At 42.6% G+C, this 20,436-nt stretch overlaps 1 protein-coding gene across 1 annotated transcript in view; it reads left to right on the top strand.

Moving 5' to 3' along the window:
* LOC120935444 (vomeronasal type-2 receptor 26-like) overlaps nt 1–18,869 on the top strand; it is a 57,664-nt gene extending 38,795 nt beyond the window's left edge. Inside the window, exons 6-7 of the mRNA XM_040347732.1 lie at nt 6,413–6,536; nt 17,962–18,869. Coding sequence (XP_040203666.1) covers nt 6,413–6,536; nt 17,962–18,869 — 1,032 coding nt within the window. The remainder of the gene's footprint in view (nt 1–6,412; nt 6,537–17,961) is intronic.
* Nucleotides 18,870–20,436: the final 1,567 nt, after the last annotated feature.

Genomic DNA, 20,436 nt, shown 5'->3' with positions numbered 1-20,436 from the left:
AACATAAAAGTGATGAATAAACAGTTCTCCAAATTTACTCTTCACTAAGACCCCTTTCACACTGAGGAGTTTTTCAGGTGGTACAGCGCTAAAAATAGCGCTGCTATACAGCCTGAAAAACTCCTGCCCAGCAACCTCAATGTGAAAGCCGGAGGGCTTTCACACTAAGGCGATGCGCTGGCAGGAGAGAAAAAAATCTCCTGTCAGCAGCATCCTTGGAGTGGTGAGAGGAGCGGTGTGTATACCGCTCCTTCACCGCTCCTTCCTGTTTAACACAATGGAAAACCGCGGCAATACCGCCCGCAATGCGCCTCTGCAGAAGCGCATTGCGGGCGTTATTAACCCTTTATCGGCCGCTAGCGGGGGTTAATACCGCACCGATAGCGGCCGAATCTCGCGGCAAATCCGACCGTATGGCGCCGCTATTTTTAGCGGCGCTAGACCGCCACCGCGGCTCCCGCCCCAGTGTGAAAGAGGCCTAATTGTCACAAAAAAATATATAGTTCCCCTTATATTTCTCTTGGGTGTCGCTGACAACCTAGAGGAATCACGCTACATGAAATTGTTTTTTTTACGCATGCATTTGCGTATGCATTTGCTTCTGCGAGCGAGCATGGAGGGATGGGGCGCTTTAATTGTTTTTTTTTTTCTTATTTATTTTTCTTATTTATTTTCTTTAAATTATGTCTTTAATTTCCTTAAAAAAACGGTCACTTTTATTTCTGTTGGAAGTAAAGTAAACATCCCTTGTAAAAGCAATAGTAACATGTCAGGTATTGTTTTGGAGAGATCTGGGGTCTAAAACACCCCAAATCTCTCTTTTTCACTTAAAAGCATTCAAAACACCAAGTTTGACTGTTTTGAACATTTTAACTTTTTTAAATCTGGCACCTTTGAGGCCTCGTACACACGACCGAGGAACTCGTCGGAAAAGACACATCGTTTTCCTCGACGAGTTCCTTGTTAGGCTTGTCGAGGAATTCGACAAGCTTGCTTTGCGTACACACAGTCAAGACAAAATCTCCTCGTTCTCAAACGCGGTGACGTACAACACATACAATGGCAGGGGAAGTTCGATTCCACTGGCACAACCCTTGGGGCTGCTTTTGCTAATCTCATGTTACTGCGTGTTAAGTAAAAGTTTGGTGAGAGACGATTCGCGCTTTTCAGTCTGTTACAGCGTGATGAATGTGCTATCTCCATAACGAACGCTACTTTTACCGAAGGTGCGTTCCCGTTTAATACTTTATTCTGAGCATGCGCAGGTTTCTAAGCATACACACGAACATGTTTCTCATCGAAAACCAGCCCGACGAGGAACACGACGAGGAAATTGAGACTCCCATCGAGGAAAAAAGAGAACTCCTTTTTCCTCGTCGAGTTCCTCGACAGTTTTCTTGATGAAAAGCATACACACGACTGTTTTCCTCGACAAAAACCTCTGCCACCAAGTCTCTTGATGGATTCTGTCGAGGAAAACGGTCATGTGTACGAGGCTTAACCACTTCCATACAGGGCACGTATACACCTTCCCGCCCAAGCCAATTTTCAGCTTTCAGCACTGTCGCACTTTGAATGGCAATTGCGCGGTCATGCTACACTGTACCCAAACAAAATTGGCGTCCTTTTTTTCCCACAAATAGAGCTTTCTTTTGGTGGTATTTGATCACCTCTGCGATTTTTTTTTTTGCGCAACAACTAAAAAAAATACGTTTTTATTTTTTTCTGTTAATTTTTTTGTAAATAAGTAAGTTTTCTCTTTCAATTACGGGCACTGATATGGCGGCACTGATGGGCACCGATGAGATGGCACTGATGGACATCGATGAGGTAGTACTGACGGGCACAGTTGAGGTGGCACTGATTGGCGGCGCTTGTATGCGGCACTGATGGGCACACATAGGCGGCACTGATGGGCACACATAGGCGGCACTGATGGGCACTCATGGGCGGCACTGATGGGCACTCATAGGCGGCACAGATGGGCACTCATGGGCGGCACTGATGGCTACTTATGGGTGGCACAGATGGGCACTGATAGGTGGGCACTGGGCATGGATGGGCACTGTGGAGTGGCACTGATGGACACTGTAGAGTGGCACTGATGGACAATGTGGGGTGGCACTGATGGACACTGGGGCGACACTGATTTACCTATGTTGCCAATCAGTGGGCATTTGTGGGCACTGATTTGCATCTTTTTTTTTTTAAATGCTTTTTTTTTACAGCCTTTTTTTTTTTTTTTTTTTTACAGCCTTTTTTTTTTTTTTTTTTTTAGCTTTTTTTTTTTTTTTATCTGCCCTTCCCTGGTGGTCCAGGGTGGACATCCCTGGTGGTCCATGTGGCGATCCGAGGGGGGGCTGCGCTGATAAACAATCAGCGCGAACCCCCCCCTGTCGGGAGAGCCGCCGATCGGCTCTCTTCTACTCGTGTCTGTCAGACGCGAGTGAGGAAGAGCCATCGATGGCTCTTCCTGTTTACATTGTGATCAGCCGTGATTCGACACGGCTGATCACGTGGTAAAGAGTCTCCGTGAGAGACTCTTTACCGAGATCGGTGTTGCGGGGTGTCAGACTGACACCCCGCAACAACGATCGCCGCGATGCGCGCCCCCGGGGGCGCGCAGCGGCATAGAATCCTAAGGACGTCATATGATGTCCAGTCAGGATTCTACAACCACTTTGCCGCCGTCAATCTGTCATTGGCGGGTGGCAAGTGGTTAAAGTGGAGTTCCGGCCACAATTTCACTTTTTAAATATAAATACCCCTGTAATACACAAGCTTAATGTATTCTAGTAAAGTTAGTCTGTAATCTAAGGTCCGTTCTGTTATGTTGTTACAGCATTTAGACACTTTATAAACTAGCATTAGGCCGTGGCCATCTTAAGTGTGGGCATATGAAGCCAGACTGTCTGACTTCCTGGATTTCCACGGGTGCCGCGAGTGAGGCTCTTATTTAGAAATTTTGAGAAGCGGGGGGGGAACAGCGGGTGCCGCGGGTGTGCTTCTTCTTTACAAATTTTGAGAAGGGGGGGAACAGCGGGTGCCGCGAGTGTGCTTCTTCTTTCCAAATTTTGAGAAGCGGGGGTGGGGGGGGCAGCGGGTGCCGCGAGTGTGCTTTGTCCTGTGAAATTTTGAGAAGGGGGGCAGCGGGTGCCGCGAGTGTGCTTTGTCCTGTGAAATTTTGAGAAGGGGGGGTAGCGGGTGCCGCGAGTGTGCTTTGTCCTGTGAAATTTTGAGAAGGGGGGGCAGCGGGTGCCGCGAGTGTGCTTTGTCCTGTTAAATTTTGAGAAACGGGGGGCAGCGGGTGCCACGAGTGTGCTTTGTCCTGTTAAATTTTGAGAAGCGGGGGGGGCAGCGGGTGCCGCGAGTGTGCTTTATCCTGTTAAATTTTGAGAAACGGGGGGCAGCGGGTGCCGCGAGTGTGCTTTGTCCTGTTAAATTTTGAGAAGCGGGGGGGGGGCAGCGGGTGCCGCGAGTGTGCTTTGTCCTGTTAAATTTTGAGAAGCGGGGGGGGGGGGGTGCCGCGAGTGTGCTTTGTCCTTTGAAATTTTGAGAAGCGAGTGAGTCTCAGGGGGGGAGGGGGGTGTTACTGTTATACTGTGTGAATAGTGACTAGGAGGGGGAGGTGACTCACCAATCCCAGGAGTCTGTGCGGTGTAGGCAGAGGAAAACGACCGCGGATCAGGAAGAAGGCAGATTAGGAAGTCTGCCTAGCAACAACTGTTTTAAAGTATGTAAAAATGTTTTTTTTTTTTTACTCGGCTAATGAAATTATTTTTAAAAGTGCTGATGCAGAGTTTAATTTTAGGGTGGAGCTCCGCTTTAAGGCTCAGGACAGGAAAACCTGTGCAGACTGGGGGAAGGCGGCGGGAGGGGGGACACCCTTTTCCATTGCTTGTGATAACAATTGAGCGGTTGCTTAGCTGTATTGGTTGCTAACACAAGAAAGCCGACCATCGGCTCTTAAAAACGATACTGGGTGATGCCTGAAGCTGCGTATCAATCCGGTACAACCACTTGAAGCTGAATGACGTGAAGGTACCTGATTTTGCAGCACATGGTTAAGGATAGAGAAAGGGAGGTTAACCACTTAAGCCCCGGACCAAAATGCTGCCTAAAGACCCAAGGGGTTTTTACAGTTTGGGACTGCGTCGCTTTAACAGACAATTGCGCGGTCGTGCAACGTGGCTCCCAAACAAAATTAATGTCTTTTTTCCCCACAAATAGAGCTTTCTTTTGGTGGTATTTGATCACCTCTGCGGTTTTTATTTTTTGCGCTATAAACAAAAATAGAGCGACAATTTTGAAAAAATGCAATATTTTTTACTTTTTGCAATAATAAATATCCCCCAAAAACATATATAACATTTTTTTTCCCTCAGTTTAGGCCGATACGTATTCTTCTACCTATTTTTGGTAAAAAAAATCGCAATAATCGTTTATCGGTTGGTTTGCGCAAAATTTATAGTGTTTACAAAATAGGGGATAGTTTTTTTGCATTTTTATTTATTATTTTTTTTTACTACTAATGGCGGCGATCAGCGATTTTTTTCGTGACTGCGACATTATGGCGGACACTTCGGACAATTTTGACACATTTTTGGGACCATTGTCATTTTCACAGCAAAAAATGCATTAAAATTGCATTCTTTATTGTGAAAATTACAGTTGCGGTTTGGGAGTTAAACACAGGGGGCGCTGTAACATTTAGGGATCACTGTGTATGTGTTTACTAGTGTAGGGGGGTGTGGCTGTAGGAATGATGTCATCGATCGTGTCTTCCCTATAAATGGGATGACGCGATCGATGCGCCGACACAGTGAAGCACGGGGAAGACATGTTTACATACGGCTCTCCCCGTTCTTCAGCTCCGGGGAGCGATCGCGACGGAGCGGCTATAAACGAATAGCCGCGCCGTCGTCCCGGATCGCTCCTGAAGGCACGGGGACCGCCGCATGTACCGGGGGTCCCGATCGGACCCACGTCAAGCAGGGCACGTATATATACGTGGATGTGCCTGCCTGTGCCATTCTGCTGACGTATATGTACATGAGGCGGTCCTTAAGTGGTTAATAACCCCTGTATGTTTTTTTTGCCATCTGTGTTTCATTAGGGAGATGTACATTCTCTTCCTGAACCATAGCCAAAACAATGAGAGGGAATCACTGCAAATTAATGGAATCTATTGGGGCTTTGCCAGGTCATATAAAACATGAAGATGATCTAGGGAGCCCGACCAAAGAATATGAGCATTTGAGGTGGTGCCACCATAATATAATTAAAGGGGTTGTAAAGGAAACATTTTTTTTCATAATAAGCATCCTTTACCTGCAGACATTCCTCTTTTAACTTCCTCATTGTTCGTTTTTGCTCAGAAGTTGCTCTATTTCTTCTCTGTTCTGTTTACTTCCTGCTTGTCTGATTGTTACTGACCACCGTGAAGGGAGGCTTTACTGCAGTGGTCAGTAACGTGCTCACCCCCTCCTGGGAACTACATCTGTGTGGCAGGACGCTCTCTACGTGTTAGAGACTTCAAGGAGGTGTGAATTTCTGGGCGTGCTGCAATGCATACTGGGAAATGTAGTTCTTACATGAACGAGCGCCACAAACCAGGAAGTGAATGAGAGAACAGAAACTATAACGCCAGAGGTGATATAGATGAAGGAATTTAATAGGTATTTACTCATTTTTTAACAGAATCATTTCACTATTCTGTCTACCTTGCATGCATTAATTTTAGCCCAAAAAATGTTTTCCTTTACAACTCCTTTAAGATGGGATGAAACCAAAAAAGTAAATCAACAAGAAAAGAGGAAAAATTGGAATATACACTCACACGGTTACCTCCTCCATAAAGTTTATTGAAGATCAAAAAGACACAAGTAAAAACATTGCACAACAGGTCCTCCTGTCCACCCCCTGAGCCCCCCCCCCCCCAAGCAGCCTTCCACAACAGAGATCCCCAATGCCTTCCTGTATCCACCCAGACCCCCCACCAAAACAGAGACTGCCCCACAGGGTCTGGGGAACCTGCTCCCCCTACCTAGCCCCCCTCTAAACCTCACCTGAAACACCTCTAAATGTGGCCAAACCCCCAACAGTGGGGAATGTCCCAGACCGGTCCCAGGTCCTCCAAGGTGTAATAAATCTCAATGGTAAAAAGACGTCGAATTCTGGGTAAAGGTCAGGGCCTTCCAGGTCACCAGAAGCTGGGGACAACCCAAAATGTAGGATTTCCTTTAACTTTCACTTTTGATTGTTAGGAAAGACAGGACAAATAGAGAGGGGGGAATCTCCTTAATGGGGGTTGAGATAGCTGTAAAAAACAGATGTTTTTAATCCCTCTCCACTCTATCCATATTTTTTGAAAGGCTAATCAGATCCCACCTAAAAAATACATTCCTTTCAGGTTCCCCAAGCTCGGTGCAGTGACCCGTGTCCTCCAGGATCCAGGAAGGTTCCGACTGAAGGAGTCCATATCTGCTGCTATCACTGTGTGCCGTGTTCTGATGGAGAAATCTCTAATAAAACAGGTAATAAATACACAGTCACAGGTTGAAAAAAGACACATGGCCATCAAGTTTTACCACTTGCCGACCACCAGCACTACATTTACTGCTAGCTCTCCCAGGCACAGCGATGTGAACATATATGGTGGCACAAAATCTCTGATCACCCCCCCAGAGTAGTACTTTGTTACTATGGTGACACTGAACTACTTTGATGAGACTATGTAAAAAAATAGTATGGAAGTATGAAAGCGTGGAAGAGCGGAAGAGTATGGAATAAAATCTGAATAAAAAATATTATTGTTATTATTATTATTTTTTTTACATACTGTTGCTAGTCAATATCCCTGATCACCACCACACCATCATAAGATTATGCTGTACTACACTGTTGACAGTATGTAAAAAAACTGTATTTTCTATCTTATTTTTCCAAAAAAGTTGTGACAAAAAAATTGTATTTTCATTAAACTTGACATGTCTCTTACTAAATACTTTGGACTTTCTTTTCCAAAGGGGGTTCCATCAGTACATCAGGATTAGGGATGAGCTTCGTATTCGAGTCGAAAACTCATGTTCGACTCGAACATCGTATGTTCGATCGTTCGTCGAATTACGAAAGTTTTGGGCCGTTGGCGCCAAATTCGAGTTACGTTTCACAGACCATAATTCACTGCAGCATCGCTGGCTGATGATTGGCCAAGCATGCACTATGACCCGCATTCTTGGCCAATCACAGCTTGCAAAAAACAGAGAGCCATAATTGGCCAAAGCCAGGGTGGCTTTGGCCAATTATGGCTCAGGGGGTTTAGTACACGCCCCACACTATAAAAGGCCGCCTGCAGGTCGGCCTTGTGAAGTGTGTTGCGGCGGTGGTTAGAGAGGACAGAGAGAGAGTGTCATTTTTTGAAGGTAGATAGAGCAGGCAGGCTAGTCAGTTAATGCTACAGTGTGTAGAGGATATATATACATCCCAGGTGTTGTACATATATTTATACACTGGATAGTTTAGCTAGATCAGATCTTCCTAATTTACTGGCAGGCAGGTGATTGTGCTAGCTGCAGTATTCTCACGTGGTGTATTGCCCGTGTGCTCTGTAGTTTGCACCTAAAGCTACGTGGTGTGTGTACTGTCTGTGTCTGTGCTATTTTTCGCAATGATTTTCATCCATAAAGGCGCAAGCAGTTTTAAATTACTTTTTTCTTATAGTAATCCTATTTTGTGCAGGGACAGTTCTAAACACGTGCCACTTCACAGGCATACTAAAGACACCCAGCAGGTACAATATTTAAAGGAATTTTTCATTTATTTTTTATTTTTATTAAAGCATCATTAAAATCACTGCTCCTGGAGCAGTGATTTTAATGATGCTTAAATTAAAAAATAAAAAATAAAAATTCCTTTAAATATTGTACCTGCTGGGTGTCTATAGTATGCCTGTGAAAACGTCTTTAAGAACCCGGGTCTTGCCCGAGGGAACATGTAGACAAATACATGTTGAAATGCCAAAAATCAAGTGAGCTCCTAACTTCCTGTTTGGAATGACAACTGTAACGGTCACCACCGTTTACGATCTTCCCTTCCATCAACCCATGACAGCTTATCTGACAGTCCGACAAGCCAGCAGACACGATCCATAAGAATTCCCTCAGAAAGACGAGACATACGCTCTGTGTTCTGAGTCAAATGAATGAGCTTTAATGGTACACTCTCAGCTTTTTATGCAGTTACAGGCATGTTACAGTAATCAAAGGAACAAAGACACACTCCACCCACACATCACACAATGGGGCTTCAATCACATTCTTTTAGATAATGACATTCAGAGGAGTTAAAGGATCACTAAAGGAATTTTTTTTTAGCTAAATAGCTTCCTTTACCTTACTGCAGTACTGGTTTCATGTCCTCATTGTTCGTTTTTGCTTTGAAGTAGCTGTAATTCTGCTGTGATCTCCACACTTCCTGGTTGCCTGTTTCCTTATAACCATGGTACTGGGAGCTTTCTCACAGTGGTCTAAGCTGTCATTACTGTGTGTCTAAAACTCCTCAGAACCAATCAGATTCATTTTAAAAACAAAACACTGCCCTGGATTTGTTTGTTTTTGTTCTGTGAGTCTTCCCGACTCACCTCTCACCCGTAACTTCATGTATGTATCTTTAAAACCGAAAGTGAAACTAAAGGCACATTATATGATAGATTAAATTCAGATTTTAATCATTTTTAAAAGGAATCAGATAACTTTTATGTCTCTATACCCAATAAACAGTCATTTCAGCAAAAAATGTTTTTTTCCTTTAGTGACCCTTTAATTATCCCTCAGACGTCCTGTCTCTGCGACAAGTTCCCCTCACCTGTTACACAAACACATTCCTTTACTAAACATAATTGACATGCTAATTCCCTACCCCTGAAAGGAGACATCTGACCTTTCAGACTTAATTAGTACAATGGACACAGAATGCAATTACAGCAAGATACTTTAACATCCCACAATAGCCAGCCAGGCTGACTCTGTTTCAATCCACATCACCACAGTAGCAGACTTAGCATCTCACAATGGAATGTCTAGGAGCAGATGCAATTAACACCTCAAAAGCATGTGTCCCCCCCATTGAATGAAAACACTCCATTTGGAGTCAGACTTTAATAACTTGTAATATTCCAAGATATCCTGCAAAACATGAATTATCAGTAATGTCCCATCTCATGTAATTTATAATTATCATTTCTCAGTCACCCTACTGTATGCCCAAAAGGGGCATAGGATGACTCTAGACCCAGGAGTCATTAGTGACGCTGGCACAGGAGTACCCCACATCCTTCAAAAGTCTCTGGGTGTTAAGGATGAGCCGAACACCCCCCTGTTCGGTTGGCATCAGAACTTGCGAACACACCAAATGTTCGTGTGAACTTTAGAACCCTGTTAAAGTCTATGGGACTCAAACATTTGAAATCTAAAGTGTTAATTTTAAAGGCTAATATGCAAGTTATTGTCCTAAAAAGTGTTTGGGGACCTGGGTCCTGTCCCAGGAAACATGTATCAATGCAAAAAAAAGTTTTAAAAACTGCAGTTTTTTCAGGAGCAGTGAATTTAATAATGCTAAAAGTGAAACAATAAAAGTGTAATATTACTTTCAATTTCGTACATAGGGGGGGGTGTAAAGTCAGCATGTGAAAAAGCGCATGTTTCCCGTACATAGAACTGTCCCTGCACAAAGTGTCATTTCTGAAAGAAAAAAAGGCATTTAAAACCGGCTTTGCGGCTCTAATGAATTGTCGGCTCTGGCAATTCAGAGAAAATTCATTCATAAAGAAAAAAAAATGTGTGGGGGTCCCCCAAATTAAATTACCAGGCCCTTCAGGTCTGATATGGATATTAAGGGGAACCCCGCCGTAAAAAAAAAAAAAATACGTAGGGTTCCCCCGCAAATATCCATACCAGGCCCTTCAGGTCTGGTGTGGATTTTAAGGGGAACTCCACCCCAAATTAAAAAAAAAAAGCGTGGAGTCCCTCTAAAAATCCACACCAGACCCTTATCCGAGCACGTTAACCTGGTAGGCCACAGAAAAGAGGGGGGACAGAGTGCGCCCCCCCTCTCCTGAACCGCACCAGGCCACATGCCCTCAACATGGGGAGGATGTCCCCATGTTGATGGGGACAAGGGCCTCATCCCCACAACCCTTGCCCGGTGGTTGTGGGGGTCTGCGGGCAGGGGGCTTATCAGAATCTGGAAGACCCCTTTAACAAAGGGGACCCCCAGATCCTGCCCCCCCCTATGTGAATTGGTAATGGGGTACACTGTACCTCTACCATTTCACGAAGGAAGTGTAAATAGTTAAAAAAAACACACAGACACAGTAGAAAAAAATCCTTTATTAATAAAAAAAAATAAAAATCCAGCGATGTGAATCCACTGTCTCCTATCCAGCGATGGATGACCTCTCCAGCAACGGATGATCAGCCACCCGGTCCAGCGATGCAGAAGATCCATCCGTCCAGAGCGCAGCAGGGGAGCTCCACTCTCCGCTGGACACAGCCCAGCGGAATGACGCGCTGGAGCTGTGACATTTCTTATATAGGGGAGACGGCCACCCGTCACGTGACCCCGCCCCCTCTGACACACCCTCGTACGTCACTGGGAAAGCCCGGTCTTTCAGGGTCTTCAATTCGACCGCTTGTTGTTCCACCTTTACCTCGGTCTGCTCTACCCGAGCCAGGAGATGACTTATATCTGCCCTCAACATGCTTATTTCAGATTTAATTGATTCCTCCAATTTCCTAAAAATCTCACACATGTCTCCCTTGGATGGGACTTGTGTGTCTGTCCTTAGTTCTTCCATATGGCTCGTGTCCTGTTCCCACTCTGTCGATGTGTCGGTATTAGGGGGGGGGCTGATCCCCAGCTCCTTTTTTTACTGTCTCCTTTTTTTTCTGTTTTCTTTAAGGTACCCGGGCTCTTTTTTTTCTTCAATAAATTTTTATTGGTATATATTTAAACACAAACAATAAACAAAAATAGCAATATGATATGTTCAGAAAATATGCGATTCATGAGCATATATTAGAATAGATAGATTCAGCAGGTAGTCTAAAATGGAACATCAGTCGAGTAGATAATAAATAAATTAAATAAAAGGTATGTGCCTAATTGAACATGGATAAAATATTACCCGTTGTCTATCAATTTTAAAATAACAGATAAATGCCTTATGAAGTTTATTATATAAACACAGTGAAGAACAGCAGTGTAACCCTAAATGAGTGAAAGTATTAAGCGACACGGCTAGTTATCAGAAAACTCAATGTGGAATGGAATAAGATCAACCTTCCTTCCCAGGAATATACTATCCGCAATGTCTAAGTGTAGCTTTTGTACCAATTTGTCCAGGGGGTCCATGTGTTTATGTGTTTAGGTAAGGTAAATAGTGACACAGCCATCACTCTTTCGTATGTACAATGAATATTAGTTAAGTCAATAGTTTCCAATATACTAGGAGGACACGGATCTTTCCATTTTCTGGTTATCGAAAGTCTGGCAGCCATAAGTAAATGAACTATCGAGCTCCTAAGATTCGCTGGAAAGTTTTCAATACCCAGAGAAAGCAAAGCCAATGCGGGTTCTGGAATGATTCGCTTGACAGATATAGCAGAAATGATTTCGAACACTTCCGCCCAGTATTTCGTTAGCATAGGGCAGCCCCATAAAGTATGTATAAGGTCACCCCTGAATCCGCATAATCTCCAACATCTGTCCGACTGCTGTCCTCCAAATTTGGATACAACATCTGGGGTATAGTACCACCTCAATGTGAATTTAACAGATAATTCCCACAAAGTGGTGCAACTCGATGTTGATTGATTAAGCTTGCACGCGACTCGCCATTGGTCATCCGTATATGTTTGTCCTAGATCTTTTTCCCATTGAACATGCGAGGAGGTCTTTGAGAATCTCTGTTTTTCTTGGAGCAAGTTGTAAAAAACGGAGATACCTTTTTTTTTCATTTCTAGCGAAGTTAAATAGGACCACATTATGGGATGTACGTGAGTAGTGGTTATGTTTAATTTGCTAATGCATTTCACTATGAGAGAATAATGAGTAAGGAACCAGCTAGGTATATTGAACTCAGATTGAATGGCTTGGAAGGATTTAATCTCTCCCTTGAGGAAAAGGTCATGTATACGATTAATACCAAAATTGCCCCAAAGATCTAGTGGAACATGTTTCAGAACTAGATTTAGTACTTTCAGTGGAGCATGTACAGTAAGAGTAGAATCGGAGGGATCTACAGATTTTAGAACTTTAAGCCACGTAGAAATCGATAGCTGCATTGTAGGGGGTAGATGTGTGGGGATTTTTATCCCTATCTCTGCACCAAACAGCCACAAATTGGCAGAGCCATGAGTACAAAAGGAGGATTCAATCCGACCCCATGCTGTAGTGGAGTGAGGTTGAAACCATTCCTTTATCTGGGACATTATAGATGCTTGAAAATAGTCATTAAAATCGACATAGCCCACCCCTCCCCATTTTCTATGTTTGATCAATTTGTGGTGGGCGCACCTCGACTTTTTCCCATTCCAAATGAATTTGGAAAGGATTGATTGCAAGGATTTGAAGAAGTGAACCGGGATAGGTATGGGTAAACACCTGAACAAGTACAATATTTGAGGTAAATGCAGCATTTTGAATGCCGATAATCTGCCCCACCAGGATAATTCATGTTTGCCTAATTTGGATAGGTCAATTTGCAATTTATTTTTAATTGGAATAAAGTTTTGTGTGAACAGAGATCTAGTAGAACGGGTAAGAAGTATCCCTAGGTATGGAATACTAGTTCCTACCCATGAATATGGGAACTGAAGCTGGAGCAGGTTGTTAGACACAGCGTCAATACCTATATCCATGGCATAGGACTTGTCCTCATTAACTTTGTAGAATGAAATTTTACCAAACCATTTCAAAATCTTTTGAACTTCTAGAAGGGAAGAAAATGGGGAAGAGAGCATTAAAATAATATCGTCTGCGAATAAACTAATTTTATTAGAGCTGTCACCGATAGATATACCTGAAATTTTTGGATTGGATCTGACGTGTTCAGCTAGAGGTTCTATTAATAAATTGAATATCAAAGGGGATAATGGGCATCCTTGCCTTGTGCCATTAGTTATATTGAATGGTTTAGACAGCATGTTAGAGCTATAAACTCGCGCAATAGGGTTAGAGTATAGGGCGAGAATTGCTTTAAAAATAAAGCCCTCAAATCCAAATTCCTGCAAAGTAAGTGATAGATAGGTCCAATTTATCCTGTCAAACGCCTTCTCCGCATCCAATGATAGGAGCAGAGAAGGCGTTCCGGAAGCATTGATATTGTGGATAACGTCAATCAACCTTCTGGTCGCGTCAGAAGACTGTCTACCTCTAGTGAAACCAGTTTGGTCTAGATTGATTAGATTGGGGAGGATGTCTACAATTCTATTAGCAAGTAATTTAGCATAGATTTTTAAATCTACGTTTAGTAGTGAAATGGGGCGGAAGTTTTGTGGAGAAGTTGGGTCTTTACCCGGTTTAGGCAGGGTAACAATAAGAGCAGACAACATTTCCTTTGGGAATGTAGAAACAGATGCAGAGTGATTATACACCTCTAGTAGATGTGGTACTAGTATTTGTTTAAATGTTTTAAAATATTCAATGGAGTATCCATCTGGACCCGGTGCCTTTGCCCTAGGTAGAGAATCAATGGTGTTGAGAATTTCAAGACTATTGAAGGGGCAATTTAAAAGTGTAAGCTGGTCTCTTGTTAATTTGGGTAATTTAACATGAGATAGGAACTTTTGAATCTCATCAGTGGAGGGTTGATGAGTATTAGTATCTCTGGAGAGATTATATAAACCACTGTAGTAGGAGCTGAATGAATCAGCAATAAGTTGGGGGTTAATAATTTTATCTTTTGAGATTGGGTCAAAAAGATGAGAGATTTTTGTCTTTAGCCTATGACCCTTTATTCTATTAGCCAAAAGTTTACCTGCCTTGTTATTGGCGACATATGAACGTGCCTTCAATTTTCTGAGATTAGAATCATATGATTCCATTAGTACAGATCTCAGTTCATTTCTAAGTGCATATAGCTTGGATTTAAGATAGGTAGAGGGTTTAGATTTGTTTTCAGAGTCGGCATCTGCTAGTTTTTTGGTGAGTTCATCAATTTTAGATCTTCTCATCTTTTTTGCCCGAGATCCAAGTTGAATGAGTAAACCACGAACGAAGGCTTTATGTGTATTCCATACTACTACAGGATCTGATACGGAACCTTTGTTGTCCGAGAAGAATTCAGTCAATTTTTGAGATATATATTGTATATTATCAGGATGTTGTAATAAATAGTTATTAACGCGCCATAAATAAGATTTGTTTTTAGAATTAATATTCTTTAGTTTGATGCTGATCGGTGCATGATCCGACCATGTGGCAGTATGGATATGAGACTCTAATACGTTTTGAAGTAACCACTTGTCGGAGATGAATAGATCAATACGAGAGTATGTGTTGTGGCGCGGAGAATGGAAAGTGTAATCTCTCTCAGACGCGTGGCAACATCTCCAGATGTCATATAACTCATTTTCTGCCAAAAAGGCAGCAAGAGGGGAAGTGAACCTTTTAGCATTTGAGGAGGAATCAACGTGTATGTCAGGTACTAAATTGAAGTCGCCACAAATCAAAAGATTACCTTTCTGCATATCTATAATTTTTTTCATAGTTGTCTTGTGGAATTTCATTTGACCAATATTAGGTGCATAAATGTTGACTATCGTATACACTACATTATCTAGCATGCAAACCAAGATAAAAAATCTGCCTTCAGGATCAGCATATTCATTTAAAAGATTGAAAGCTAGTGTATCTCTAATAGCAATTAATACACCTCTCTGCTTGCGATTAAAATCTGCCTTGAAAATATGAGGATATGAGTTATGGCGACATTGAGGAGCATTATCTTTGATAAAATGTGTTTCTTGTAGGCAAAGAACATCGCAGTTGGAAGTTAGCGCAGTCTTCCACACTGAGGCCCTCTTAGCCGGGTGATTTAAACCATTGGTATTAATAGAGAGAAAATTGATAGACATTTCGTAGCGGTGTGTATGAGCGGTGAGTGTGATACTTACAGAAAGGGATTACCTCTAGGCGATAAGGATCAGTGTTATTTGAAAGATGTCCAGAAGTATGCACTGTCAGGGAACACGGAATCAACCTGTCGTTCTGTGACAGCTGCAAATAAAAACTAAAACAAAAATAAAATCAAAACAAGAAACAAAATAACAAAGCAAAGCAAAACTAAACAAAACAAGATGAAACAAAATAAAATAAAAATAAACCTTAACCAAACAAAACAAAATAGCCAAAATATTTGGAATGGCAACAAATCAAAATATTGTAGTTGCTAGCAAATGTATAAGAAACAAATCGCTATTGTGTGTACTAGGGATATGAACCTGGCACAAGCAATGTAATAACACAGGTCGGGTGAAAACTATAACCGACCAAGAGGAGAGGTAATGTTCAGCAAGCAAGGTTAATATAAAAGTAATATGTCAGATACTAGGGGGATGTATTGACATCAGAGGAATATCGCCAATGACTATAGCAATATATAGTAAAAATAAAAATAGAGAAAAAAAAAATAAAAAAGAAGGAAGGAAGGAAAAGGGAAAAGCATCAGAGGGAAAATACAATGGTCTCTCATTTTCCTCTGTTTAAACGATTTCCATCGGGATGATTGACTGGATCCAATGCAGGAGCTCTTCTTCCATCTTTATAGGAAGGAGATGGGGTAATACCCCAAGATTGAAGCAATTGCAGGCCATCTTTAGGGTTGGACACGACGATGGTTGAACCATTATGAGTAATTATCAGAGTTGCAGGATGTTTCCATTTATATTGAATTTTGTGATCACTCAATGCCTTGGTAGTAGATTTAAGTTGTCTTCTCAAATGCAGAGTATATTGCGACAGGTCTGCGTAAAGATGGATGTCTTTATATGGACCAGGAAGTACTGAAAGGATCCTAGCTTTTGCCAATAGCTTTTCTTTTGTTGGATAAAAATGGATTTTCATTAGGACGTCTCTAGGAATAGCTGGGTCCATATTTTTAGGTTTGGGAATGCGATGAATCCTATCTATCATTCTTTCCATTTGGGAAACTTCCGGCAGTAAATTGGCAATTAAATCATCCGCATATTTGTTTAAACCATCAGGGGGAACATTTTCAGGGACCCCCCTCAGTTTAACATTGTTTCTCCTTGAACGGTCCTCAAGGTCTGCGAGTTTGGCTTTAATTTTGTCGTTATCATATGATAGGTCTCTATAAGCGTCCATAAGACCATTGACTGTGTCATACTGATCATCCATTTTATTTTCAACTGTGACAACCCTGTCATTTAGACCTCTCAATTCAGTGGAGAATGAATTCATCATTAATGAGAAGTTAGACATAAGGGATGATTGTAGCGAGACAAGCATATTTTTCATGGTGGTGTCTAACACCGGTTGTCCCACAGTAGGATAGTTTGTAATTAGAGATGCGTCACAGGGGTTAGCTGAGGTATGCTGCATGTGTGACATACCTGGGATTAGATTAGGAGCTGCGTCATCAATCCTCCTCCGCGATTTAGCAGGGCTGTGAGATGAAGGGCTAATTGAGGGAGAGCCTCTAACAATGGACCCTTGTTTGATATCCTGCCATGGAGCTCCCTCTTCATCAGGCAAATCGGAGTACGTTGCAGGCATCTGATATACAGCCGCGGCGTCTGCGCCATCATTCAGCCCTGATATCGCTGTACCCGGCATCTCTAATAAATCTGCAAGTTTTTTGCAGTTCCCCTTCTCCTTTTTCTTCCGCGGAAACATCGAGTATGTTCCGCAGGCAAATATCAACAATTACCGATAGTTTTTGTGGCTTTAAATAAGCGTTTTGCCGCTTTATCCCCGGTTCTCCGACGGAGCTCTCTGCTCAAGCGGCCATCACGATCGCCTGCAAGCCTTCTCCTATCAGGTACCCGGGCTCTTGACACCCCCTTCCTGTGTCATATATTGTTTTATTGTGGAAGTGGAAGATTTATCCTTAGGGGTCTTTGAAGCGACCCCCCTTGTTGTCTTACTCACTTTTTAGGACAATAAATTGCATATTAGCATTTAAAATTAACACTTTAGATTTCTCCCATAGACTTTAACAGGGTGTTCTGCGGCTTTTCGAATTTGCCGCGAACACCCCTAATTGTTCGTTGTTCGGCTAACAGGCAATGTTCGAGTCGAACATGAGTTCGACTCGCACTCGAAGCTCATCCCTACTGGGTGTCACGGGTCATTCCGTTACAACAACAAAGCTGAGAATCTTCATTCAAAAATTATAATGTAAATATTAACTTTAAATTATCCAATCATGTAAAAAGAGTCAGTGAATATTCAAACTTTTTGTATGATTATTCTCCAATTCATTTAGCAAACTAGTCTTAAAATCACTACAAATTGACAGTTGTCATAGGAAAAGGTTCTCCCTTTGGGAGATTTATCCTCATGACTTTCTCTAGTCACAACTTTTTGGATTTCTTATCACTTTTCCTCTTGTTGACAATGGTCTACCCTATAGATGCAATTCAATGCAGAAAAGCTGAAGTGTTGTCAAACCCTTCTTTTTTAAATAGCATTTTTTTTCACAGCAAGCAATTCATTATATAAAACACAATCCACAAGATCTTGTTCCTCCCCCAACGCATTTCACCATGGAGGCGCTTAATCATAGAGGTCATAGAGCATTGTTTAAAAAAAAAACACTTCTTCTCTGAGTTATAATTATTGAAGAACAGATGCTGTATCTGGTATGTGTTAAGTTGTTGATGATTGTATACAGTTTAATAATGGAAAGTTTGAACTTTGTGCTTTTTTCTCCCACAGACAGTGACATCTGCCACCAATGTCCTGTTGATACGTTGCCGGATAAGAGAAAAATCACCTGTATTCCCAAAACATATGACTATCTCTCTTATGAGACAAACATCATAGCTCTAGCTTTTTATTTTATCTCTATATTATGTTCTGTGGAAACTCTCTCTATACTGACACTGTTTATTATATTCCGGGACACTCCAATTGTGAAAGCCAATAACCGGACGGTGAGCTTCATCCTCCTGACCGCCATCTTGCTGAGCTTCCTCTGCGTCTTCTTCTTCCTCGGACGTCCTGTGGATATAACCTGCATGGTGAGACAAATATCATTTGGGATCTTCTTCTCCATCGCTGTCTCTTCTGTTCTGGCCAAGACTATCACAGTCTGCATTGCCTTCAGAGCCTCCAAACCCGGCAGCTACTGGAGGAAGTGGGTGGGAGAGAAGACTTCTAATTCTGTTGTCATAATCGGCTCTTCTGTCCAAGTTGTGATCTGTGTTGTTTGGCTGTCAGTGTCTCCTCCCTACCAAGAGTATGACATGGACTCCTATCCTGGGAAGATCATCATTCAGTGTAATGAAGGGTCAGTTATCGGCTTCTACTCTATGTTGGGTTATATGGGGCTTCTGGCAGCTGTGAGTTTTCTTCTGGCTTTCATGGTGAGGACATTTCCGGACAGTTTTAATGAGGCCAAGTACATCACCTTCAGCATGCTGGTGTTCTGCAGTGTCTGGATTTCCATGATCCCGGCCTATCTGAGCACCAGAGGGAAATATATGGTGGCTGTGGAGGTATTCGCCATACTGACCTCCAGTGCTGGATTGTTGGGATGTATATTTTTTCCTAAATGTTATATAATTATCATACAACCTCAGAGAAATACAAGAAAACATATTTTTAATAAGGTCAAATCATAATTACGGGTTATAAATCATCCATGTCAGTACTTTTTAGGATATCAATAGTTACCACTTAGTTACTCAAAGTGGAGTTTCACCCAAAAGTTGAACTTCTGCAAATTTTTCTCCTCCCTTCCCTCCATGCCACATTTGGCACCTTTTGGGATGGAGCGGATACCTGTCTTTAACAAGTATCATTACATCGGCTCCCTCCTCTTCCCTCCCATAGCCGGGCCAATAGGAGAGCGCAGTGGTGCCTCGCGCATGCACAGTAGGGACCCAGAGTAAATTCGTAATGCTTCACTACCGGGTTCCCTTACTGGCAATGGTGGCGGCAGCACCCAACAGCTAATGGAAGCATCAGCTATGGTGCTGACATCGCTGGACTCCAGAACAGGCACGTGTCCTATTATTAAAAGTGGGCAGCTGCAGTATTTGTAGCTGCTGGCTGTTAATTTTTGCAGGGGTGGGCGGACCTCCACTTTAACAAGGATCCTGTTGTTTCCTGTCTAATAAAGTACATTGAACCCTTAAATTGGTCTACACTAGGATCAGTTACGGCTGGTGGAATTTTTTTTGGCGGGGCGACAAACAGTGCACCCACATACATCTCCTGGTCGGGTCGGTCGGGTCCGAAGCACTTACCCCATCTATGGCGGGCAGCGCTTCACCCACCCGATGGGAATCACATGTGGTGGGCATTACGGGCGCCTTCCTCTTCCCCTGCTGGCATCACGGTGTCTTCTGTCTCCTCCCTCCTCCTCCATCCTCCTCGGTGGCCAATCGGAATGCTTTTACTTTCAGCAAATCAGGAAATGGGTCTCAGACTTATTGACTGGGAGGAGGATCAGTGTTACAATAACAAATATTCATTCACTTTTGTAACACACCTGGGTGGCCTTGTAGCGCAGTGCTCTGCACCCCTGAGCCCACAGTACTTTGGAGCCTATTAGAGCCTAATGGCTCTTATCAGGTGCTCCAATACCCTCCCCAATTGGAATCCAAGCATCCGGTGTCCTGCTTGGGGGCCGGTCACATGGATGGGGGAGTGGCGCCCTTAAAGTGGAGTTCCACCCATAAATATAACATTACATCAGTAGTTTTAAAAAAAATTCATTAGTCCTTTACGATTTTTTTTTTTTCTTTTTAGATGCCTTCAAAGTGTTTTTGCTAGGCAGAATAGTTAATCTTCCCACTTCCTGCACCTAGGTGCTTAATGCTTCCTAACCTACACCACACAGACTCCTGGGAATGTAGTGGGTGTAACTTTCCAGGAGTCTGCGCACTCCCCAGTCTCAAAGAATCATGTGATTTGGACAGCACAGGTGCTTAAACCTGATCTGACACTGCTTGTGCAGCACTGAGCATGTGCGAGGTCTGCAAGGCTGAAATCCAGGAAGTCATACAGTCTGGCTTCATGATGCCCACACTTAAGATGGCCCCAGTCAATTTCTATTTTATAAAGTGTCTAAATGCTGTAACAACCTAACAAAACGGACCTTAGTTTACAGACTAACTTTACTAGAATACATTAAGCTTGTGTATTACAGGGGTATTTATATTTAAAAAGTGAAATTGTGGCCGG

The sequence above is a fragment of the Rana temporaria genome, chromosome 1 (genome assembly GCF_905171775.1).
Source record: "Rana temporaria chromosome 1, aRanTem1.1, whole genome shotgun sequence".
Lineage (NCBI taxonomy): Eukaryota > Metazoa > Chordata > Amphibia > Anura > Ranidae > Rana > Rana temporaria.
The sequence above is the reverse complement of the archived record's forward strand: the minus strand, read 5'-3'. Positions and strand labels throughout refer to the sequence as shown.